This window comes from Diceros bicornis, chromosome 5 (genome assembly GCF_020826845.1).
Source record: "Diceros bicornis minor isolate mBicDic1 chromosome 5, mDicBic1.mat.cur, whole genome shotgun sequence".
In the NCBI taxonomy this organism is placed as follows: domain Eukaryota; kingdom Metazoa; phylum Chordata; class Mammalia; order Perissodactyla; family Rhinocerotidae; genus Diceros; species Diceros bicornis.
Window position 1 is genome coordinate 69579519 of NC_080744.1, and position 27546 is coordinate 69607064.

General features: G+C 35.2%; 1 protein-coding gene across 5 annotated transcripts in view; it reads left to right on the forward strand.

The window, feature by feature from the left end:
* Positions 1-27546, forward strand: part of SCAPER (S-phase cyclin A associated protein in the ER) — a 440234-nt gene that overhangs the window by 194946 nt on the left and 217742 nt on the right. For all 5 annotated transcript variants that reach the window (XM_058542151.1, XM_058542150.1, XM_058542152.1 and 2 more), the window contains 2 exons: positions 5920-5985; positions 14746-14872. In XM_058542151.1, coding sequence (XP_058398134.1) covers positions 5920-5985; positions 14746-14872 — 193 coding nt within the window. The remainder of the gene's footprint in view (positions 1-5919; positions 5986-14745; positions 14873-27546) is intronic.

A 27546-nucleotide genomic window follows, 5' to 3' on the forward strand; every position in this document is an offset into this window, starting at 1 on the left:
AACTAGGATGGCTATATCCTCTGAAAAATCTAGAAGGCCACCCGCATTCCCAGGGTTGGATGCCTGCTCAGAAAAGACCCAAGAGGGCCCTGAAGTCTTTTCTGTGGGTGACCGTCAGGCTTCTATGCAAGCAGGAAGTGAAGGCTAAGGCAGAGTTGCGAACTGCCTGACTGCGTCTTGTCGCTTGCCGCAACGCACACACAGCCTGTCTGCGAAGATTAGATTAGAACTTTTGTTGTTGTTGTTCCTAGTGTTTAAGGAAATCTCTTGAATCACTAGTTGATCCCTAAACTAGTGGACCAGAGACTTTAGTGGCCATAATGACAAAGAATGCAAACTTTATAAGATTAGTTCAGAAAAGTCACTAAACAAATATACGAGTACATCAGGTAGCAAAAACAAACCCTGGAGAGGGAGGAGAATCCCATTTCCAGAGTTGCCAAGTTATAGTATTCAAAATGTCTAGTTTTCAGCAAAAAGTCACAAGACATGCAAAGAAAAAGAAAATTGGCCCATACACAGGAAAAAAAAATAAAACAGAAACTGTCCCTGGGGAAACCCAGACATTGGCCATACTAGGCAAAGACTTTAAATTAAAATTTTTAAATATGCTAAATGAACTAAAGGAAACCATGAGAATGATGTCTAATAAATTGGAGAATATTAATAATGAGACAAAAAAAGTTTTTTTAAAGAATAGAAATTTTTTATTTGAAAATACAGTGACTGAAATGAAAAATTCACTTGAAGGGTTCAACATGTAATTAAATAATCAGTGAACTTGAAGTTAGGTTAGTTGAGATTATCCACTCCAAGGAAGGGAAAGAAAAAAGAATGAAAAAACATGAACAGAGCCTCAAAGACCAGTGGGACATCATCCAGTGTACCGATATATACATAAGGGGAGTCCCAGAAGGAGAGTAAAGAGAGAAAGGGAGAGAAAGAATATTTGAAGAAATAATGGCTGAAAAGTTTTGAAATTTAATGAAAGATATGAATCTTCACATCCAAGAAGCTCAACAAAGTCTAAGTAGGAGAGACTCAGAGATCCACATTGTGACAAATTATAATCAAACTGTCAGAGGATAAAGACGAAGAGAGAATCTTGAAAGCAGCAAAAGAGAAGCAACTCTTCATATATGAAATATCCTCAATATAATCAACAGTTTATTTCTCATCAGAAACTATAGAGGCCAGAAGGCAGTGGGATAACATATTCAATTTCCTGGTAGAAAAAAACAAAAAAAAATTGTCAATCAAAAATTCTGTATCTGGCAAAACTTCAAAAATTAAGGAGAAATGAACACATTTCATGATAAACAAAAACAGAGTTTGTAGCTGGTAGACCTGCACTTGAAGAAACTCTTAAGGAAGTCCTTCAGGCTGAAATGAAAACACAGTAGACAGTAACTTGAATCCACACAAAGAAAGAATACCTTTGTAAAGGTAAATACGTAGATAAATATAAAAGTCAGTATAAATGTATTTTTGGTTTGTAACTCCTCATTTTTCTTATTTGATTTAAAAGACAGCTGTACAAACAATAATTATAAACCTGTGCTGATAGACACACATATATAAAGATGTAATTTGGAATAATAGCATAAAAGAGGTACAGAACTATATAGGAACAATGTTTTGTATACTGCTGAAACAAAGTATTAATTCTAATTAGATTATTATGAATTAAGATATTAATTATCATTCCCAGAACAACTGCCAAGAAAATAACTAAATATGTATATATGCTAGAAGAAATGAGAAGGGAATGAAAATGATACACTAGAAAACATCTAAACACGAAAGAAAGCAGTAATGGAGGAAGTGAGGGACAAAAGAGATATAATACATAGAAAACAGCAAAATGGCAGAAGTAAATCCATCCTCATAGGTAATTACATTAAATATAAGTGCATTAAAGACTCCAGTGAAACTCACAGATTGGCAGAATGGATTTAAAAAAAAAAAGATCCAATTGTATTCTCTCTACAAGAAACTCACTTCAAATATAAAGACCCAAGTGGTTTAATGTGAAAAGATGGAAACAGGTATTCCATGCAAAGAGTACCCTCTGCAAAATAATATAGCCAAAGTAACTATATTAATATCACACAACATAGATTTTAAGACAGAAATTGTACAATAGAGAAAGAAGGATATTATGTAATGATGAAAGGGTTAATCCATCAAAAAGATGTAACAATTAAAAACATATATGCACCTAACAGAGCCCCCAAAAATATAAAGGAAAACCTGACAGAATTGAGGGGAGGAATAGACAGTTCAACGATAATAGTTGGAGACTTCAATACCGCGCTTTCAATAACGGATAGGACAACTAGACTGAGAATCAACAAGGAAATAAAAGACTTGAACGACATTATGAACCGCTAGACTCAACGGATGTATAGAGATTCCACGCCAAAACAGCAGAACACATATTCTGCTCAAGTGTACATGCCGTATTCTCCAGCATAGACCATATATTAGACCACAACACAAGTTTCCATAAATCTTAAAATATTGAAATCATACAAGGTATCTTCTCTGACCACAAAGAAATGAAGTTAGAAATCAATAACAAAAGGAAATCTGGAAAATTCACAAATATAAGGAAATTAAACAAGACACTCTTCAAAGGATTAAAGCAAGTAGAACTCTCATACTTTGCTTGTAGAAATGCAAATTGGAATGACCCCTTCGGTAAATATTTTGATAGTTTAAAGTTAAGCATACGCTTGTCATATGACCCAGTGATCCTACTCCTAGGTGTTTATCCAAGGGAAATTAAGACATTTGTCTGTGCAACAATTTGTCTGCAAATATTCATAGTAGCTTTATTTATAGTAGCCGCAATCTGGAAAGAAGTGTAGTATGCAACTGGTGAATTGATAAACGAATTGTGGTGTCCAAACAATGGAATACTACAAAGCAGTAAAAAAGGAATGAACTAATAATATATTCAACAGTATGAAAGACTCTCAAGAGATTTATGCTACATGAATTAATTCAGACATTATAGAATATGTATGAGTGTAGTAATTTGATATTCAGAAAGCTGTAGTGGTAGAAAGCAGATGAATGGTTGCTAGGAGCAAGGAGGGGGGCAGGGGAAGAAAGTGGCTACAAAGAGACAAGAAAATTTTGTAGGGTGGTGGAAATGTTCCATATCATGACTGTGGTTCCAGTTGTATTGGTAAACCTGATTGTGAAAACTCATCACATTATACACTTAAAATTTAAAGTTTTTTATTTTATGTAAATTGCACCTGAATAAAGCTGACCAAAAAATTTTTAAAAATTAAAAAGATAAAAAAAATTAACACTTTGGAACCAAGGGGTTGGGGGGGAGGGATCACACATTGTTTGAAGCAAGAGTTTTTTAGGAATAAATCAAAATAGAAATTAGAAACTATTTGAAATTTGTGACAGTGAGAGCATGAAACTTATGGAATATGGCCAAAACTTTACTCAGAATGAAATTTTACCCTTAAATGATTTTATCAGTTGTAGTAGAAATGGCCTAAACAACTCAGGGAGCTAGAACAACATTCACATCACCCTCATGGGAAATAAGGTAGGTGTATTTATTTATTTATACATGTGGCACTTACAATGTATTATATCTTTATGAAGATAAAAACAAATAGAGGTTGATAAGATCTAATTCTTTGAGAATACTGGTAAACTGTGAAAGGCTAACAAAAAATAAAATGGAATAAACAAAAATATCCCACATTACGGCTGAGAAAGAGTATAACCAAGATGACATGGAGATTGAAAATGAGGGAATGTAGGGGGCCGGCTCGGTGGCGCAAGCAGTTAAGTGCGTGTGCTCCGCTGCGGCGGCCCGGGGGTCGCCGGTTCGGATCCCGGGCACACACTGACGCACCGCTTGGCAAGCCATGCTGTGACGGTGCCCCGTATAAAGTGGAGGAAGATGGGCACGGATGTTAGCCCAGGGCCAGTCTTCCTCAGCAAAAAAGAGGAGGATTGGCAGATGTTAGCTCAGGGACAATCTTACACACACAAAAAAATAAAATAAAATAAATGATTTAAAAAAAGAAAATGAGGGAATGTAGTATATAACACTACACTAATAAAATTTAAAATCTTAATAAAGCGAGTCATTATCTAAAAAGTAAATCATGAGAACTTATAGGGTATCTGAAAGGATTCTTTTTAGTCTTATCTCTGACTATTCCCATATTTTGATCTTTTGCTCCAACAAAATTGATCTGTACACTGTTCCCTTAGCATAACTCATATTTTCCTACGTGTTCAGCATCGTTTGCTCACTTTTCTCTATTAATGCCATTTTTTTTATGTATTCAGATGCTACCTATCTTTTAAACAAGTACACATTCCATTTACTTCAGGAAACTTACTGTAGCATCTTAGCTGGAAATGCGCACTTATGACAATACTCGTCTGTCACTTATTCTGCTTTGTAGAATTACGTATCTTTTAATGCTGTTATGTCTTCCTCTTCCTTATGGAGAATAAATACCTTTAATATTCCCGCTATGTGTATACCTCATCCCTGCTATGTAGATACCTCTTCTTATCCCCCATTGTCTAGTTTAGTTTATACAGAGTAGGGACTCTGGAAAATGAATATTTAATTGATTGTTAAAAGTGAATCAAGATTCAAGTTAGGAAAAAGTGGTTAACTGCTATTTCAGGTAAAGTTAGGATTTTTTGGATGATAATTTTCTAGTTACGTATACATGAATGAGAGAATGGATGTAGTCTTTCCAACTTTAAGCCCTACTAGATAAAGGTGTGTTTTAATATAACAGCCATCTTCTTAAGCCCCAGTTTTTTCTTTGTAAGATGAGGATAATACCATATCAAATTTTTAGGACTGTATGAGGCAATGAATGTGTAGCTCCTGACACAGTGCGGGAAACATATTCAACTCTGCATAATTACTATTTTTTCCAGCTTTTGTATGAGGTCACAATTACTTGCAACTACAAAGTGGTTAGTTCCCCGTTTTGATATGCCTTAATATTTTGGCTGATAGCAATGAGCATGCGTAGGTTGAAACACTACATAATTTAATGTTTAATTCTAATTTAATTATTCTTCGTTCTCAAGCATAACCTTTGCTAGTTTGCTTTTTCCTCATTAGACCTGTTATAATTTACATCTTTCACGTTTTTTATGAAGCAGTGTTTATATTTTCACCTGCTATCTGGATTCTATACATTGTGACTAATTCTATCATAGGTCACTGAACTAATTCTTTAAGACTAGGACCCTAAGAAAAATTGACAAATTAAGTCAATATAAATGGATTGCTGTAGTGACACCTGTCTTAGATTGATAACCTGTTGATGGCTATCACCTACTGGTTCAGGCAAGGTAGAGCCTAGATAGACAATGGCAGAGAAGTGTTAACTTAGATTTTTCCAGACCTTTGGTATTTAGTCAATATAAATAACAAAAGCAAAGCAAAACAAATATTTGAATGTCTGGTCAAGTTATTTCCACTGTCTTTTAAATTATTTCTGAAGTTAAATGACTATTCTTTACCTGTATTTAATTTTGCATTATATACCTCTTGAAGTACGTAGATGTTCAGCCACCTCAATACCTTGCAGAAACTTAATATGGTTTCAAATTTAATTGTCATGATTTTACCATTTCTGAAAAATAAGCACCATTCTGTACCAGGTCGGTAAACTCAGAAGCGCTTTTGTGAATCTACTCTCTATCCTATGAGGAAATATGTGTTTTTCAGTCTTTTTTGATAGCATTTATAGTATTTTAAAGAAGCAGTCTCAGAAATCAAAGTGTTAAAATTAATGTAGTAATGTTTCTAATACTGGGATAGGAAAAATACAGCCTCAGTTTTAGTTTATTATAAAAATTAGCAGCAAAATAATAGTTATAAAACTTTTTTCTTTTCAGGGCCAAGGAATATGAGAGTTTCATGGAAACAAAAAATTCTGGCTCTGACTCACCTTATAAAGCAAAGTGAGTATTTTATCCTATATTTTCATTCTCTATCTCTTCAGTCTCTGCCTACAACAAGTTTATCTGAACTATTACTGTATGCCTGTGATTGTGGGCTTTGTATTTGATGCCTAGAATTTCATTCTCCTAACACCGTAGTATCCAGCTGGGGATGTCTTTGCCAGGGAACATTTGGCTTTGTCTTGGGATATGTGATAACATTTTGGTTATTACAGCTTGGGGAGATGGTGCTGCTGCCATCAAGTGCATTCAGGCCAGGGATGCTGTTAAACATTCTTCAGTGCACATGACAGTCTCCCTCAGCAAAGAATTACCTCATCCAAAAATGTGGATAGAGCTGAAGTAGAGAAACCCTGTTCTAACAGAACAGGTTCTGGCAAGGCTGTGCTGGTTCTTGTTCTGAGGAGATCTCTTTCAGGATTGTTGTGAGGGTCACTTGACAGAAAAGGATTTAGACTCCACCACTGGTGACAGAAAATGATTTAGACTCCACCATTGGGTAAGTGTAACTGCAGACTTCAGGCTGCTCAGTGAAATATGCACAATATGCCCAAATATTTATATATAGAGATGACTATTTTAATGTTATTTTTAATAGTGAAAAAGTCAAGAAACAACTTAAATGCCACAAATTGAGGACTATCTATAACCAGTTGATGTAGATATGCTATAGCATTTTAATTTAGCAATTATTTACATTTACAATAGAAATATTCTTGCCTGTCAGAAGTAAAATACCCATCAGGTAATTACTTTTATTTATTATTGTTCAGGAACTGTGAGCCATTGCTATTCCAAAAGAAAAATATATATAAAATATTAAAGAAGTTAACAAAATTATCAAAATTATGATTATACTGCATATCTGGAAAACCCAAGAGAATCAAGTGAAAAACTAGTAGAAAAAAGAGAATCAATTCAATCAGATGGCTGATTACCAAATTAATGTGATAATATTAATAATAGGTAATGTTTACTGAGCCTTTAGCTTATGCCAGGCTCTTTACATGTATTGACTCATTTATTCCTCACAACAACTCAATGAATTTCATTAGGGAAACGAAGCCCTAAAGAGAGTAAGTAACTTGCTTGAGGTTATGCAACAACATATCCAGGGTACAAAAATTAATAGCTTTTCTTTCTGATAATCAGTTAGAAAATATAAATATCATTTACAATAACAATAAAGTAAACTATTTAAAAATAAACTCAACAAGAAATCTGAAGGCTCTATAAAAATAAAACCTTAAAATGCTAACAAGGCATATAAAAGAAGACTTGTATAAATGGAAAGACAAACTATACTCTTGGAGAGAAGACACACTATAGTAAATTCTCTATAAATTCTCCTACAAATATTATATAATCCCAATAAAATAACAAACTTTTTAAAACTTTTTAAAGACCATATGGAAAAATACATGAGAATTTCTAAGAAAAAAAATTTTTAAAGAAGGAGAATGAGGTAGGACTGAGTTAACAGATATGTCATTAAAATAGTTTTGCTTTGGCATGTGAATAACAATACAAATTAATGGAAGAGATTTTTAAAAACAATCTAGAAATAGATCCAAATGTTTGAGGAAATTTAGTATATGACTGTAGTATAGTGTTTGCAAAGATGGCCAGAAGAAGTTGAGCCATTTCTGGAAGCATGCTCCTTTGCAATATAACTTTGCCACTTCCCCGTCAAGAAGTTAACGCTACTTTCCTTCCTGTTGAATTTGTTCTGGCCTTTTGTTTTGACCCACAGACGACTGCAGAAGCAATATGTGACTTCTGAGCCTTGGCCTCAGAGATCTTGAGGCTTCTGCTGTTAACCTCACTTTCTTGCTCCCCTGTGACTGCCATGTAGGGAAGCCTGGGTCAGCCCCCTTGAGGATGAGAGATCACTTAGTCATGGAATATAATTCTTTTAATATGCTGTTGAATTCATTTTGCTTGTTTTGTTGAGGATTTTTGCATCAATGTTCATAGGGGATATCAAGCCTTATCAAACCTCTGCTTGTGTTACATTTGCTTATGTCCCATTGGCCAAAGCAAGTTATTTTGCCAAGGTCGGAGTCACTGTATGAGGAGACCATACAAGTCATGGCTAGCAAGGCGTAATTCAAGGAAGGTCTTTAATGTAACAGTCTACAAAATAACTTTCTCTGGATTCTCCTCTTAACTTGACTGGTTGCTCTTTTTCAGTATCTTATGCCTGGTTCTTTCTTGTCTCCTTAACCTTTAACATTAGCATGCTTTTGTCCCGAGAGTTCAAAAACGGAATTACTCCCTTGGTAATGTCATTCAGTTTCATGACTTTAAACATCTCGTCACTGATGGATTTTAAATTTATGTCTCCAATCCAGACCTCTCCCCAGAATTCCAGACATATCCAACTTCCTATTTAGCATTTCCACTTGGATGTCTGTCTGTTGACTTGGACCCCTCAGGTGAACATGTGCAAAAGTAAACTCCTGAAATTTGCTCCCAAAGCTTACCCCTCATATTTTTGCTCATCGTAGAAAATGGCAAGTCGATCCTTTAAGTTGAGGCTAAAATGTTTAGAGTAAACCTCTCTTTTTCTCACTTTCGGTCCATCAACACATTCCGTTGGCTCTATCTTTAAAATATATTCAGAATCTGACTGCTATTCGTTACCTCCATAGTAAGAATTCTAACCTACCTAACAGATGGAAGGAAAGGAGAACCCCAAAATAGCTAACAGGTTTTCACTGGAAAGTGCAGGGAACCAATCTGAGAAAAGCATCTGAACCTCATTCTCAAGTAGGTTCCTCAGGAAGGGCTCATGTGAACACTGTTTCCTTAGTTCTTGCTCTTACACGTTGATAATTTTATGCCCTCAAATATCAGTTTTGCCAGTTACAAAACCCTTGACCCACATTTTCTTTTCTTGAGGATCTTAAATACTAATAGAGAATGAACTTTAGGCGATCAAAATTGTTAAAGAGACGTCAACATAAAGACTAGTGATGAACATTAAAGTTATAGTTTCTTGTAGAACTAAGACTAACTCATGGCTAGAAGAAAAAGACTACATGATAGCTGTATCTCAGATAATTTTATAGTATAACTGTACAAAAAAGATCAGGGAGAATGGAGAAAACATATGTTAAAAAATTACCCATTCTGTAATTATATTGGTGATGATATTATTAGTAATATTAGTCTTTTTTTTTTTTTTTTGGTGAGGAAGATCGGCCCTGAGCTAACATCTACCAATCCTCCTCTTTTTGCTGAGGAAGACTGGCCCTGGGCTAACATCCATGGCCATCTTCCTCCACTTTATATGGGACGCCGCCACAGCATGGCTTGACAAGCGCTGCTTCTCTGCGCGACCGGGATCCGAACCGGCGTACCCGGGCCACCGCAGCAGAGCACGTGCACTTAGCTGCTTGCATCACCGGGCCGGCCCCCTAGTAATATTATTCTGAGTCTGTTGTGTATATAAATGGGATAAAGTAAAGATTGTGGAGATTAGAATTCTTTCATCCCCTGTGTTCCTGAGAACCTGAATTCTCAGTCTGGAAGAAAGGAGATAGATATAATGTAGTAGAGATCAGGTAAAATCCCTGTAGGACTGAATTTGACTTAAATGGATTTATGAGGCATTTTATCTTTTAAAAAGTGTTGTGTGTGTGTATACATATTTGTGTGTGTACATACATGTATACACGTGTGTGTGTCTATGTTTGTATACACACATTTATTTATTTCCTCACTCTGTCCATTGAAGAGACCTAGAAACAATGACCATTGCAGTAGTGGTGAGCATCCCTTGTGCTCACTGATTTGGAACTTGAAATGTCGTTTCTCACTGAAAAAAGCAAGAACTTCTTAGAAAAATGCTTAATTCTAGATCTGAATGTCCTGTCACGCTAGATGGCAGGGAAGCTCTCAAAGACTTCTAGTCTTTGTCAAAGGACTCAGGAGCCAACTTGAAGAGTTTCCTACTGAACAAAGATGGGACAATTTGATCTTCAAAAAGGATAATTATTTTAACTGATTGAACTCGGTAACCAAATGGTAAGTGAAAAGAAATGTCTTCTTATAAAATTATTCTAGCTAGTAAATGAAAATGACTCTTCCCCTCATCCTCCAGTTACCCCACCCCCTTCCAGAAAACTTCAGTCCTGAAGCCATTAGATGAGAGAGCACCAAGCAGCATCTGCATTGAGGGGTGGCTGGAGGCAACAGTGGCACAATGGGAGATGTCAGAGCCTGAGTGGGCTGAGGTGGACGTTTATGCAGGGGGAGAGGCGGGTGGCCAGGTGTGGAAGCTCAGAGCCCAAGCAGAGTGAAGGGAGCTTCCGTGTGGGGTAGGGCACTAGGGCCTGGTTTGGGGATCAGAGCAGAGTGAGGAGGGCATCTCTGTGGAAAGGTAACTTGGCACAGTCTGTCAGAGCCTAAGTGAAGAGGGGAGCCTGGCAAAGGGTGTCAAAACCCAGGCAGGGTGAGAAGGGTGGAAGAGCCCGGAATGGGGAGTCAGGGCCCAAGCAGGGAGATAATTCCCTACAGAAACAAAGATGGGTGGTGTGTTACGTGTAGGGGGATTGGTCAAATAAGTAAATATATTAAGGATGATGGAAGGCAGGTTGCTCATTGCTGGAGAAGAGAGTTAAAAATATACTCGCTTTTCCGGTAGGAGAATGTACTCTGTTCTCTAGCAGGAGAAGAGAAAAACCCTGTGGTGATGAATTGGAGTTGTAGGTATCAGTTTTAACTTGTATTTTCCAATATATATAAATAGAAATAAATATAGATATAAATGTGTAGGGATATATATATTATAATGTTACATATTTTTTATATTTATTTATGAAATAATATACACATTTCCAGCTCTTTCCACTGAGAGGGAGAGTACAGCAACACCCTGATAGCATTGAGTACATCTAATATACCCATGTAAGGGTGGGGGTGAGGTAGTTCCCTAAGAGGGATTGAGGGTTCTTTTTCCACAAGAAGGGATGCTGGCAGGCAAAAGTGAAAGATGTCCAATGTAGGAGGCAATATATATATACTGATTTTTTCATCTTATATAGGGATTTCTTAAGCTCTTATATTTAGCTTAAGCATATTATTTAAAAATAGAAGAGGAACCAGTAGCCTTAAATTTAGGCCATATACCTTTGAAATAGAATGAAAGAAAAAAAGTTAATATATATATGTCTTCCTGTCCATCTCACTAAAGAACAATGTTATTTCCTAAAATGAACCCAGTCTCCTTTCTCACACTTTCCACATCTTCCCAATGATCCTGATGAACCCCTCAAAACTTTACCGTGATAAAAATTAGGGCCCCTTACAGAGATACTTTTATATTACACATTTACTGTGACAGATTTGAACTTAGTTGTTGTTGGAATTTGTTCAAGTTTTGAGAAGAAAATATCTGACCCTACAACATTCTCCACAAAGCCATTTACCTGACAGATTCTTCTCATGTTCTAGGCTGGGAGTTACGAAGCCTCCATTTTTTTCTTTTCGTGCTAGAAAAATTATCTGCCAGAAGTAACTCATATAACAATTTCTGTGTTAAAAAACTGCAGCCTCTAAACAGCTGCTGTTCTTGCCCTGTAGGGAAAATATAGCTTTCAGGGCTTGAGTCCTGTGGCATTCTGTAATTATTTATAGTATAAATCAAAATCTGATGCTCTTTTCTTGAAAGGGGCTATATTATTTGTGGTATTTCTGTGGAGGCGGGGAATGAAACAGGTTTAGCTCATGTTACCACAGCATCCCCTTGATTTGGCATTGGTAGGTTCATATGAATCCCAGATTTGATTTACCTCAGGGTGAAATACAAGCCACTTGTATTCTGTGAATTAAAATGGTCCTTTTACCTCCATAAGTACCCCCTGGTTTTCAGGGGATTGTGAGCATTCTTGGTAAGAATACTGCTAGATTCATATGCATCCATTGCTATGGCTGGATATTTAGTTACATGGTGTGCAGGCCTTATTCAGCCAAATGCTGAAGTGGCTGCTTATCTATCACACGACGAAGTTCGCTGCCAATATTCCTCCACGTGATAAGGTCAGTAACTTTAATCGGATGGGACTCCAGCCCGTATTCGATTAGAAGAGAAAAGAAGTATGTTGCTCTTATTCTATTTCTGTATTGTTTATATTCCCTTTTTCCATTTGTTAGATTGAGACCTTCTGTCAATGAATAGCAATAATAGTTGATCATTTATTGAGTGTTTACTTTAGTGAATGGTGTTAGGTATATTACATTAATTATCTCTGATCTTCAAAAGCTCTGAAAGGATGTGTATAATCTCCACTTGTAAGATGAAGAAACTGCAATTCAGAGTAGTTAAATAAACCTCCCCAGAGTTTACATACGTGGTATGAGCTGGAGCCAGAATTCAAGCACAGGTATTTCTGATTTTAGGGTTTGTATTCATTCTTTGACTTATGAAAGTAAACTTCATATGGATAGCTTGGATAGCTTACGTTTAACCTGGAGTTCAACAGTGCCTTTTTGAGCTTTATTCGCTATTTTATTCTTTGAGAAGTTTTAAATTTGTACATAAATAAATTTTTAGATTAAATTGTATTCCAGGATATTATTCATTTGTGAATAAAATTTCCATATTTGAATTGACTAATATGGTGTGGAGACAAAAGCATGAGATTTGAAGATCAAAGGCCTAAGTTTCTAGGCCCAGTAATACCTTTTACCAGTTTGTGAGATCTTGGGAAAGTCACCTAATTTGCCTGAGCCTTAGTTTCTTCATTTTTCAAACAGGAATAATACTAATGGACAGTATTTTTCAGAGGATTAAATAATATGTACATGAAAGTATTTTTTGTAACCTATGAGATTATTGATATTATTAAAATGAATGTAAAGAAGAAATTTCTTCTTAGGCCATTCATCATTAAATCTCTGTTGAGTACACTTATGTAGAGGTAGCATGTTAGGTGCTACGAATAAGGCGTTGAACAGGTGGACAAAAACCTTCTCTCATGAAGTTAATACTGTGCTTCTGCACTGTCCTGTATGATAGCTTCTAGCCACATGTAGCTATTTAAATTTAAATTATTAAAATCAAATACAACTTAAAATTCAGTTCCTCAGTCACGCTAACTATACTTCAAGTGCTCAATAGCCACATTTGGCTAGCAGCCACATGTTGGACAGTACAGATATGGAAATTTCCGTTACTGCAGAAAGTTATGTTGTAAAACTCTGCATGGGAGAGACTTGTGGTGAGTGATTTGAAGGAATAATCAAATCAAAAAAGTAAGGTTTAAACTAAAAACTAACAGATAAGTAGGAATTTTCTAGATAATGTGGAGGTGGAGGAAGCATTTCAGAAGGAATGAATGAAGAGTATTTGCAAAGACACTGAAGCAGAAAAAAGAGAGGGATTTAGATCCAGAAAGACCTCATGCATACAGAGCCTGTTGTGTCAGGATTAGCCCTAAATGGGAGGAATCAGTCTTTCTTGATTGTAATAGGAGAAACAAAGGAGAATATAGGCAAAATGCAGATAGGCTTATAGATTTTGTGGCAGAAAGTAAGGATTTTCTTGTTTCAATGCTTACATTTTCTCTATGAAATGTAAGATCTTATGAAAGCAAGAGAGAGAAAGGAAAGAGTGGAGTTTTGAAGAGATTGGGGAATGTATGAAGCAAGTCTTTGTGGAGAGTGGGAGAGTGAGCAGACTAGACAGATTTAGTGAGATCCTGAGTCTATAGTCATACCAATCTTTTGTATGGTATGACTTGTTCTTAGGATTGGAAATGAAAAAGACTGGCAGATGTTCATTAATCCAGCTAAATAAATTAATGCACACAAGGCAGTGAGAATGGTGCCTGGCCCACAGTAAGAGCTAAACAAGCATTAGTGATTATTACCACTGCTAGGGTTTGGCTAGTAGGAGTAATAAACAGAAAAACAGAGAGAGAATGTAACACGTTTACAAGGAAGTGATTATAATGATGGCCTACGGAATCTCTCATAGATAAAAATAGGAGTAAGACAACAGGGGGCAACAGGGGGTGATGTATGGGGGAAAAGTGGAGAGATCTGGGAGAGTGTCTGGTGAGTATCTGTTGGTGGGATGCTCAAGCAAGTAAGTGGAAAGGAGAGGAGGATTGCTCAAAGAGTGAGATGTATGAAACAGAAGAAGTAAGGACTGCAAAGAAATATTACACACAGTCCCCTTGCTAAAGAATCCCATAATCTAGGTAATATGTGGTATTGCTTGGTAAAAAGCTAATAATTCCTCTGTTGTCTAAGTAAATGACATCAGCAGTGGCAGGCAATCCCCAACTTGCCTGTAAATTGGAACATGGGGAGTTTGACATTCTGAGAGTTTATAATGCTTATAACATGATATCTAAGTCTACCTTGAAAATTTAAATCAAAATATGAAAAGGTGCTCAGGTTCTCACACTCATTTTCTCTGCCATCATACTCACACCTTCTTCCCATCTCCAATTCTGTTCAAGTTTAAGCATCACGTGGAAACTGATGGCAGCAATTGCTCCAGCTAACCCTGTGGTTGGACAATACTGTCCTCTAGTTCTATTTTGTGTCGTGAGGACTAGATTGGTGTTTGTGAATATAAAGTAATACAAGCCTTAGGAGTGGTTTGTTTTTTCCTCCCCTCAAGTGCTCTGTGAAGCAGTTGCTAATACAATAATGAAAGTAACTTTTGTTTCAAAATGTTTAGGAAAATGAAATATTATAGTCTAATTCCTTAATGTCATTTTTCCCTTTCATTTTGTGTTGAAGGCTTCAGCGATTAGCCAAAGATCTTCTAAAACAACTACAAGTACAAGACAGTGGCTCATGGGCAAACAATAAGGTTTCTGCTTTAGATCGGACCCTAGGAGAGATTGCTAGAATATTGGAAAAAGAGGTATGTAACTAATCTCTGGCCTCTGACCTTAATCTTTGTTGTTCTTTTTCACTGTGACAGCACATAGGGCTATAAGGTAGACTCTCAGTATATGCGTTTCTTCTTTGTTTCCAAAAGCTGGTCAAACTTTTGATGGATATTTTTTCCTTTTGTTGATGAAATCGAGGTTGTTTTCAGTTGCCTTAATTGAAGTCCTCAATAGCAAAAATTTGTTCTTTAGGTCATGGTTTTCTTAGTCATACTTTTACCCACACAAACAAAATGAGCTTATTTTAAATGGAATCATAGTAATAAAGATCAACAGTTTTACAGCAGAAAATATAAAACTTTGAATTATAAAGCTCATAAGTCATAGATTTCCACAAATCTATGAAGATTTTAAATGTACAAAGAAGAAATAAAACTCCCTATAATACCCGCTATTGACATTTTTATTCTATTTTCTTCTAATCCTTTCACTGTACACTTTTTACATTCTTTTATATGGCTAATTTTATCATAAATATTTTGTAATATCTTTAAAAATTCTTTGTAACCAAACGAACATATCACAATTTATATCACTTAGGTGGTTTCTAATTTTTCTATTTAAGGTTATGACCATCTTTGTTTATTAGCTGCATTTGTTTTTTGTTGTCTGGGTTTAAAATTTATTATATAACATTTGACATATACAAAAGAACATAGTGATTAGGGGCCGGCCCGGTGGCGCAAGTGGTTAAGTGCGCGCGCTCCGCTGCGGCGGCCCAGGGTTCGCTGGTTCGGATCCCGGGCGCGCACCGACGCACTGCTTGGTAAGCCATGCTGTGGCGGCGTCCCATATAAAGTGGAGGAAGATAGGCACAGATGTTAGCCCAGGGCCGTCTTCCTCAGCAAAAAAAAAAAGAGGAGGATTGGCGGATGTTAGCTCAGGGCTGATCTCCTCACAAAAAAAAAAAAAAAAAGAACGTAGTGATTAAAATAACGTAAATACAATGAACAGCTGAGAACTCACCACCCAACTTAAGAACAAGACTGTTCATAGTACGTTTATGGTTCCCAGTGTGATCCTTCCTCACTGCATCCCCCTGCCTCTGCTCCCTCTGAGGAAAATACTGTACAGAATTAAAGGGGTGTCTTCTCTTTGTTTTTTAAAAATAGCTGTATTGCTTTATCACACAAATGTATTGTTAAGTAGTGTATTATTTAGTTTTGCTTATATTTGACCAGTGTAAAATATCATACTGTAGACTTCTTTGATTTTTTTCAATCAAAATTATGGTTCAGAGTTTTATTTAAGCTTATAAATGTAGCTGTTTTCATTCATTTTCTCTGTTGTCTAGTGAGTACTTCATTGTGTTAATACTACAATTTTTTTATCCATTCTCCTGACAATGGACATTCATTTTCAGGATCAGATGTGTGTGTGTGTGTGTGAGAGTGGGGGCTAGGGGGTGGGTTAGAGACAGTGCTGCTCAAGCATTCTTGTGTCCAAGCAAATTAACAAGAATTTCTCTAAAGCGAGGAGCCTCAGACTTGAGTCTGCATCCATATCGCCTAGAGGACTTGTTAAAACACAGATTGCTGGGCCCCACTTGGATTTCTGATTCAGTAGGTCTGGAGTGAGTCCCAATAATTTGTATTTCTAAAAAGTTCCCAAGTGACCAAGACCATACTTTGAGAATCACTGTTCTAGTCTAGAGCATATGCCTTAAGGGTAGAATTCCTGGGTTCTCAGGCATATAAACGACCAACTTTACAAGATAGTGGTCAGCTGCATTTTGGCATCAGACAGTATAATCCTTTGTAGGAACTGAGAGCAGCATATTCACTGTAGTATCGTGGCAGGGCCACATAGAGTCAGTTCTTCTGTATAACACATCCCTTTCAGAGTTAGAAAGTTCAGAAGAAACTGATAGTTGTCAGACATGTGCTAGATGGAGTGTTTGGGGGTTTGATATGCCTCCAAAATCTTTTTATTTTGGGAAAATCTTTAATTATTTTAAAATTAGCACATACTGATTGTTTTTATTTTTATAAAGAGCACTTATACTTTGAACTAAAAGGCATTTGCCTAAAATACCACCATGTGCACCTTATCTCATGAATATTGTTTTAGATTGAAATAATCACAGAATTTTTGAGGAAAAAGTAAAATGATCTGTATAAGAAAGGTATTTAGTATGTAAAATCTAAGTAAAGTTATTTCATTCACAAGGGGGCAATTTACCGGAATACCACTGATTCCTTATAATTTTAGGGAGAAAAATGTAGTCTGGCTCCCAGTCTAAATGGTCTGTGTCAGGAACCTTGCTGTAAAGCTGTCCTTAGAGTATATACTGCAGGACCACCTAAGAGTCTAAACTTACCTACAATAAGATCCTTTTGCTACTTTTATAACTAAAATCCTTTTTACCTAGCCCAGACAGGCTCACTTTATGTGGAATTCTGTTCATAGAGTAATACTGACGTTTTAGTATAATTCGGCTTATGATATTTATGATTTCAGTCTAGGAATTGTAAATAACCATTCCTTTTTGTTTGGAAAACTGCCTGGAGTAACAAAATCATTAGAGCCAAAGCCAAGTACCCAGTGAAGGATTTTAAGACAACCTAGAAGTTACAAGGGTGAGACTGGTGGAACTTGGGCAGGCACTCACTAAGGAATGGTGAGAGATGAATCTTGAGGTCTTTATCCTCTTAATTTAGACCCGAATACACTGATGATTTCTGTTATTGCGTTGACATAATTATCCTTAGATAGTTTTTCTGAAGTTCTGACAACTGCTTTACAGCTAACAGGTTAAACTTATGATGCACAAAAACTCCTGTAATGGAAGAGATCAGGAAACTGAGGAGACCTGAGTTTTGTAGTGCTTACTGTGTGTCTCAGGTACCTTCTGGCTTTTTGAGTTCTCTTGATTCTGTTTAGAAACAAAAAGTTTGTAAGCTTTGTGGCATATGTTATGCTTTTTAACAAACTTCAGCCACTTCTGTAAGAAATATGGTGGTCTGGAGTATTTGTACGAACTCTACCAATAAAAACATCTAAAAATGCTGGGAAAAATAAAAAGTAATTTTCTTAAAAGCGTCAAAGAGCTAAGAAGAAATTAAATAATTACAAGGCCAAAGAAAAAGCAAGAATTTAGAAAGCTGTACTTATAACTGAATGCCCCAAGAGCTTTGCCAGGGTGGCAAATGTGATTATGATTTTCCAAGCCTCGTGGGGTAGGGAGACAAAAGTAAAAGTCTAAGGGCTGCCTGAGATATGAAGTCTACTAGGAGATTTTCCCTTCACCAACACTGAGACCACCACAGCCCTGACATAATTATGAACTCTCTTACCTCAACCCTCAGGGACTGCAGAGAAAGCACCTTGGCATAGTGCAGAAATTAGAACCATAATCCGGCTCTGGAGTAGATTTGCAGCCCAAATTCACATCACGTATTATTTCAAATGGTGAATTGAGTTTAAAGTAGTCCCAGACTGATTGTGGTGTCCTAGGAACCTAGCAGAAAGAAATGCAAGTCCTCATTGGAAGAAGACACCTTTATCCTAGACCTTAGGTAATTTCTGTCAAATAATTTTACAAGAACAAGTAGCCAGAGTCAAAAAATAAGCACAAAAGTAAATAAGTCATTATGAGTAAGAGCATGCAGGAAATAGAACTGCAAGGCTTTGTAAATACCAGTCACAGATCATAAAATTATGGTTTTTTTTTTTAAGAGAATAGAAGACAAGCTTGAAGGTATCTACAATTATGGACCTAACAGTAGTGACGGAGTAGGTAATTCAGAACAGTCCTCCCACTGATGACAATTAGTAAAGCTAGACAAAATATAAACTGGAACTGAATTGGTAACAGTGTAGTGAAGAATTACCGGGTCAAGATCTAGGAACATGACATTTTGGGCTGGGTACAGTTGGTGATCCAAAAGAGGTGGATGAGAAGCTGAGTTGTACTTTTGACATTGTTGCAGAACCGGTGGGGGAAAATGTTGGAGTCTAGGACTATCAGTGGTAGAGACTGTGGCAAAAAAGCCATGTTTTGTTTTGGGATCTTAAAGGACTGAACAAGGAGAGAGGGTAGACAGGAAGTACACCAGTCATTGCAGAGACTGCTGCTCAACTTCACATCATCTGAGTGGCTGGGAAAAATCCCTATTACTGGAAAAATAGTGACGTGATTTTGAATTGCTGATATCTCCAGGTACCTAACAGAAGCAAATGGAAAATCTGCTCTGGAGGAAGATAATATCAACCTAAGTCTCAAACTGTTTCAACAAAATAATTTTCAAATACAGTGTCTGATAGAGAAAGATAACTAGGCATATAAAGGAGCAAGACAACATTTATAAAATTCCATAGGAGCAGACCAAGGGGGGCTCCAGAAATATACTTACTGTATTCAAGTAAATAACCATTAGTTATTTTTTAAAAGGTATAGCACATTTGAAAGAAAATAGTAATTTGAGAACTGAACATTTTACTAATCAAAATTAAGAAAACTGTAGATGAGGTAACAGCAGAATAAAGCAGCTGAAGAAAGAATTAGTGTACCGTAAGATAGATCATAAGAAAGAATCCAAACTGAAACATGGAGAGAAGATATGAAAAATATAGAAGAGTCTAAGTCATATAATATATATTGAAAAATGCCTAATTTATGTGTAATTATTCGGAAAGAGAGGACAAAAGAGAATAGGGCGGAAATAGTATTTAAAGTGATTATCATTTAGAACTTTCTGAAACTTATAAATGAACCCCACAGATTCAAGAAGCCTAATGAAGCCCAAGCAGGACAAATAAAAAGAAATCCATACCCACAGACATCACAGTGAAACTGGAGAAAATCAAATTACAAGCCAATCTCATTTATGAACTGGGATTCGAAATTCCTCAACAGAATTTTGGCAAACTGAATCATGCAATGTATAAAAAGAACTATATATCACAACAAAGTTGGATTTATTTAAGATATTTAAGCTTAGTTTAACATTGGAAAATCAGTCATAGTTTATCATATTAACAAAAGAAAAAAAAAGCATAATCATCTCAAAAGTTTCAGCAAAAGCATTTGGTAAGCTCAGCGTCAAATCAATTCATGATAGTAGACATTATTATTATTAAGGAATTTCCTTAATACGACAAATTGTATCTACAAAAAAGAATATAGCTAACATTATAAACTAAAAAATAAGTTTAACAAGACTACTAAATAGAAGGACAGTATATAAAAATAAATTGTATTTATAATATCATCAAAACATTAAGTATCTAAGAGTGAATCTATCATGTTCATGGGTTGGAATACTCACTATAGTAAATATCTCTTTTCTTCTCAAACTGACTTATAGATTCAGTGCAATCCCAATTAAAATTCTGTGTATTGTGAAGTTAAAACTTTTTTTGTGGAAGTTGAAATGCAGATTCTAAAATTAAAATATGGAATTTCAAAGAAGCAGTAAAGGCCAAGATACTGTTGAAAAAGAATAATATGAGAGAATTTGCTCTACGAGGTAACAAAATGTACTATCAAGTTGCAGTAATTAAAATAGTGTGCTATTGGAGCAAAGATGGAGAAAAAGAATGGAACGTAATTGAATTCATAAATAGTTTTATTCAAATATGTATGCTTGATACATGACATGTGAGACACTTGTTTATGTTTATATGGAAAAGGAGGCACTGAAAAGCGTTAGGGGAAAGTATGGTCTGTTTTGTGAATGATGCTATAATTATTGAATATCCTCATTTTTAAAAAATGAGACTTGACCCCATGTCACATCATAAACAAAAAATTAACTCCAGATGGACCTAAATGTACAAAGAAAAAACAAACGTTTAGGAGATAACATAGAAGAATATTTTCTTGACTTTGGAGTTTTGCCTGGATAAGAAAAGGACACAAAAGACAGTAACCATAAAAGGAAATGTTGATAAATTTGCATTAAAAATAGGAACTTTCATTCTTCAAAAGACACCAGAAAAAGAGTAAAAAGACAAACAGCAGAATGGGAGAAGGTCTTTATATGTAAAACCCACAAAGAAGTGGTATCCAGAGTATATAAGGAATTCCTACAGGTGAATGAGAAAAAGACAATCCAGGAGGAAAATGGTCAGGAGAAAGGCGTTCCAAAAGAAGAAATCTAAATAGCCAATAAATAAATGTAAAGATAGTCGATCTCTTTAATAATCAGAAAAATTCAAATTAAAAACTCACTGTGATACTGTGATTCACCTGTCAGAATGGCAAAAATTAAAGACTGAAAATACTGAGTATTGACGAAGATCTAGAGCAATGAGAATGCTCATACACTATGATAACATAAGCTGGTACTAGCACTTTAGAAACCAGTTTGCTATTATCAGCTAAAGTTGTAGACACGCATATCATATTTTACTTCTAGGTCTATACCTTGGAGAAACCAATGCATATATCCACCAGGAAACATGTACTCAAATATTTAATGGCAGCATTGTTTATAATTACCAAATATGGAAAATAGCCTAAGTACCCATCAACAACTGAATATATAAATTATGGTATGTTCATATAATGGAATATTATTCAACAATAAAAATGAATGAACTATAGCTCTGGGTAACAACATGGATGTATCTCACAATGTTTAGTTTGCAAAACAAGTCACCAAAATAAATAAATAAATATATCTTTATTTAAATATATATATACATACACTACTACATTTCTAGTTATATAAAGTTCAAGAATAGACAAAACTCCTATATTGTTTTGGAATGTCTACATTGGTGGTAAAACTATAAAGAAGATACAGAAAATATTTCTCATAAAAATCAGGATAATGATTATTCAGAGAGGAGGGTGGTAGGTATGATAAAGAAGATTTACCTAGGTGGCTTCTTGAGTGCTTCTAGTCTTTTCCTTGACAGATGGCGATTACACAATGTTCCAATTATAATTATTCTTTAAATTGTACTTACGGGTTTTCTAATTTTTCTGACTTTTCTGTATGTTTGTTTCACAATAAAATTATGTTTAAAAATTCAAGTTAAAATGCTCCAAAGACCCTTTTGTTGCAGACATGTTTAATTATTTCAAGTAAGAGTTTCTGAAACATCTTGTATATGCAAAGGCATTTTACTCATTCTTGCCATTGTATTAAATTTGGTCCAAGTGAGCGTCATTTGTATTTGCATTGACTTTTCTCATTACTCTGTGATGATGAACATTACATTTAAGTTTGGATAGTAACAGCATCCCAGAAGCATTCTGTGGTTTATCAGAAACATGAGACATTTGTATGCTGTTACTATAAGTAAACAGTTTAAGCAGATGGATTGGACATGGAGTTTTTCCAATTGCCTTTCTTGACATTTTTTTTTAGAATCTTGCCAAATTTAAATAGAGATTCAGCTGTGAATCTCTTGAACCTGAATAAGCAAGCCACATAGCTGGAAACATTCGTAATTTGAACTGAATTGAGAGATGTCAAATCACAGTTGACTTTGTGACACCTATAGCAATGCCATGCTTTGGTGTTTTCGAAATTTACGTTGCAAAATTCCACCAAGAGGCAACTATGGAAGGTAGAAAGGTAGAAACTCTTTCCCCACCCCACCTCCTCTTTTCTTCTGCTTTTTGCCAGCTGAGGTTTGTGGCTATTTAACACATGCCTAGACTCAGAGGAGATAAACCATTAATCCCTGACAGCTTTTTCACCCTAATTGTGTTCAAGTCCTGCCACACACTACCTATTCTCCAAACCTCGTGGTTTCATTTGGTTTTGCTTCTCTTATTTTCAGCTGGAATTCTTCAGCTGAGAAGAACTGGAAAACATTTAATCCTAGAAACCTCTTGTTTTGATCCCCTCACTTACTATGTTCTCTGTTTATGTAGGTGTTTCCTCATAGCAGCTGATAAATAACTGTATATATCTTGTATGACACCCATATTTTGTTGGAAGGTGACAAGTATATTATATGGTCCCAAGTAAAATGAAAATGTTTCTCGTACCTTCTTCAGCTACTTTGCATTAGAAGACTAGTATAAGGAAAATGGAATTAATTGTTATTTCAAGAATCTGACAGAAGTTTAATTTATATATGGTTTGTACTTTTAAAAGAGAAACAAGGAGAAGAAAGGAAGAGGTGCTTGTGTATTTTGTTTTAGGTGGTGGTTACATAGGTGTGTGCAGTTGCCAGAATTCATCTAACTGAATACCTAAATCTGTGCATTTTATTGTGTGTTAACTATATCTCAGTAAAAAAAAAAAAAAATACAAATAGATGATAATGATTCCAAAATAGTTGATGTTGTTTTTAAGATGGTGAGGCTTGACTTTATAAAACACACAGTTTTAGTCCTCTCATTTGAAATCAGCTATTGTGGCTTCTTTGTGAAAAGTACTCTTTTGAAAGCAAATAAATCTATTATAAAAACTTGATGGTAAATATTGACAGTGCTGATTTATAGGAACTTTTTCACACAATTTGTGATATTTTCTATTATGATTATGCAAATTAACTCCTTGTGGACTATTTTAAAATTTTTTTTAAGCCTCTTTATGTAATATAACACACATTTACATAAAACATACACAGAATAATGAATATAATGGCAGAAACTCCAGTGACGGCTAGTTGAGAAATAGAATGTTGCCAGCATTCCAGAACCCTCTGACCTACCCACATTTATTTTGCCAATCATACCTTTCTCCTAATATTTAGATAAACTATTACTTTAACTTTTTGGAAACTACTTTTTACTTTTCTTTATAGTTTTATCCCCTAAGGGTCCGTCCATAAATAATATATGTTAGTTTAAACATGTCTGTTTTTGAACTTTATATAAATGGAATGCTACTCTCTGTAATTCGGTGTCTTGCTTCTATCAACATTATGTATTTAAGAATTTATGTTGTTGTAGAGGTTTTCTTTTTCCATTGCTATATACTGTTCATTGTATAAATTTACCACAATGGTATTTATCCATTCCGCCATTGATGGACTTTTGGGTTGTTTTTATGAAAGATGTGCTTCTAAACATGTATCCTACTCATGTGCAAGAATTTCTTTAGGGAGTGGAATTCTTGGGTCATAGGGTATATATATCTTTAACTTTTATTGATAAGGCTGAATTGTTTTCCAAAGAAATTGTACCGATTTGCACTACTACTGGCAGAGTATAAAAGTGCTGTTGCTTCCTTCTTTTCTAACACTTGATATTATCAGACTGTTTAATTTTTTAGTAATGTTGTGGGTATGTAGTGGTATACTTGCTGTAGTTTTAATGTGCATCTCTATTGGCAGATAGGTTTGGGCACCTATTCCTCTATATTGGCCATTTGAATTTCTTCTTTTGTGACATGCCTGTTTAAATCTTTTGTTCATTTTTCTACTGATTTGTAGGAGTTCTTTGTATGTTTTGGACAACAGTCCTAGGTTTTTCAAATATATGAAAGATATCTATCTACTGCAATTATTCAGCTATCTTTTTACTCTCTTTTGGTTCTTTTGTTTCTAAAATTAAGATACAGAAGTTCTTAATTTTAATGTGTACACATTTATCAGTATTTTATTGTTAATAGTTTTTGTTCTTCTTTATAAACTAATTGTGCCACTCTAGAGTCAAGAAGATCTTTTCTGGTATTTTCTTCATGAAGTTTTATAGTTTTGCCTTTACTTTTAGTCAGTTATCCACGTGGAATTAATTTTTGTGTTTATTGTGAGGCAGAGGTTTAATTTCATTTTTTTCCCATCTAGATGCTTGATTTTTTTGAGCATCATTAATTGAAAAAAACAGTTTTCCCTACTGTTCTTTGGTGCCTCCTCTATCATAAATCAAAGGTTTGTAAATACGTGAGTTTTTTCTAGTTTCTCTGTTCTTCTAATTTATTCTTTTTCCAGTTGTCTCTAGTATGCTCTTAAAACAGTCCATTGAATTCTTTAATCACAGTATTTTATTTTCCATGTCGACAAAGCCTATTTGTTCTTTTTCAAATCTGCTGTGGCCTTTTTAATAATTTCTTGTTCTTCACAGATATTTTCAAGCTTATCTTTTATTTAAACTTAGAAATTATAATTGTTTTATAGTTTGAGTCTGATAATCCCAGTACCTCATGTCTTTGAGTGTCTGTTTACATTGTCTGCGTGTTTTTTTTGCTGAGGAAGATTGGCCCTGGGCTAACATCTGTGCCCATCATCCTCTACTTTATATGTGGGACCCCTGCCATAGCATGGCTTGATAAGCGGTGTGTAGGTCTGTGCCCAGGATCTGAACCTGTGAACCCTGGGCCACCGAAGCAGAGCACATGAACTTCACCACGTCACCAGGCCGGCCCTGACATTGTCTGTTGTTTTTACACGTTCTTTCTTATAATGTCTTGATTCCTTTTTAACCTGTTAATTTCTCATTGCATGCTGATTATCGTAATTGTTGACAACTTTTGCATCTATATTTATAGGGGATACTAGTCTACAGTTTTCTTCTGATGTCTTTGTCTAGCTTTGGTATCAGGATGATACTGTCCTCCTAGAATGAGTTAGGAATTGTTCCCTCTGCTACTGTTTTTTGGAAGAGTTTGAGAGGGATTGGTGTTAATAGTTCTTTAAATGTTTGGTAGAATTCACTAGTGAAGCCATTTAGTCCTGGGCCTTTCTTTGCTGGGAGGTTTTGATTACTGATTCAGTCTCACTACTTGTTACAGATCTATTCCAGTTTTCTATTTCTTCTTAAGTTAGTTTAATAGTTTGCATGTTTATAGGAATTTGTCCATTTCATCTAGGTTATCTAACTTGTTGGCATATAATTGATCATAGTATGCTCCTATAATCCTTTGTATTTCTGTAAGGTCAGTGATAACATCCCCCCTTTCATTTCTGATTTCGGTCATTTGAGTCTTCTCTTTTTTTCCTTAGTCTAGGTAAAGGTTTGTCAATTTTATTGATCTTTTCAAAGAACCAACTTCTGGTTTCACTGATTTTTCTCTGTTATTTTTCTGTTCTCTGTTTTGTTTATCTCCACTCTAATCTTCTTTATTTCCTTTAGCTTTGGGTTAGCTTTGGGTTTAGTTTGTTGTTCTTTCTAGTTCCTTAAAGTATAAAGTTAAGTTATTGATTTGAGATCTTGGTTCTTTTTAATGCAGCTCTTTACAGCTGTAAACTTCCCTCTGAGCACTGTTTTCACTGAATCCCTTAAGTTTTGTTATATTGTGTTTTCATTTTCATTTATGTCGAAGTGTTTTCTAATTTCCTTTGTGATTTTTTCTTTGACTCATGGGTTGTGCAAGAATGTATTGTTTAATTTCCACATATTTGTGAATTTTCCAGATTTTCTTTTGTTAACTGATTTCTAATTTCGTTCTTTTGTGGTTGGAGAAGATACTTTTTATAATCTGAATCTTTTGAAATTTATTTACACTTGTTTTATGGTTATTATATTTGAACAATTTTTAAGAATACTTGGAGACAGTATGATGGTGCCGTCCTCTGGAAATATTTTCATTTGCTTTTGGTAGCTGCTAAGAGTACTAGTGTTTCTGGAACTGTATTAATCCAAGTTCAAGGCTTAGGGTTCCCTAGGCTACTTGAGTGTCCTAAACACAGGCTGCAAGTATATCAGTTGGCTGGCTGACTTCCATTTCATACTTATCATGAGGATGAAACTCTTCAGAGTCTTGTTTGGAATGGTTTACCTTGTGTCATTTGTATATGGTTCTCATGGATCAGCAAAAGCAACTTTGAGGGCTGTGTATTTGTCTCTTGGTTTTAACCTTCTCCTGTATTTTTGACTTGCAAAAAGCTTTAATTCTTTTAAGAATATTTAAAAAATGTTTTATTCAACTTCTTTAGTTGTTTTCAGCAGGAGGGCTTATCTTTATTGCCTGATTTGCCATTTTTGAATGAAATAGTCCTTCTAGTATCATCTTAAACCATATTTTCCAAATAAAACATATAATAGGGCGGAAGGATATTAAAATAATGTCTGTAACATCAGAATTTTGGGAAATGGCTATTCCAGTTGTTAGCTAGTTGTGTAACTGAGAATCAACTGGTTTCATATCAAGCCATGTTGCAAATCTTGGAAAACAGCTGTATATCTTCTACTTAGAAAAGTATCACACATAGAGAAATTAGTTAACAAGAGAATGAGGTCTGTCTTTGCTAACTGAGCATAGTGCAGGTCCTCATTCAGAAAAGTATTCAGTTCATTGACTAGAACTGTAGAACATTAGACTAGAGTTGACTTTATAACTAAATCCCAGCTACACCTGTTGGTGGTTATTTGTTATTTCTTCTTATAAGTAGAAGGATTATGGCATGCCTAGAGAGAGCTAAGTATGAGAAGTCAAAAGCAAATTCACTACTCACCTAGCTAGGTGAATGCCTATACATTGTGATTAACCAACCACCTTTCCCTAGAACATTGCTAAGGGAGGTTACTTAAAGCTACTAGATACAAAACTACACTTCCCTGGAGTGTAAGTTTTATTCAAACGTTAGAGGAAAAAAATCATTAAAAAAATTTTTACACTAAAGTTTTTGGCCATACCTGTACAAAAGACCATTTTATTATCTCTTGAAGAAAGGTAATTTATAAAATATATTGTGGTAAAATCATTGATAAAGAAATTTTCAACAAGGCATGTCAATTATTATATTAGGCAAGAAGTATCATAAAATTGATGTTTGAGAGCCAAAAGTAGGACCT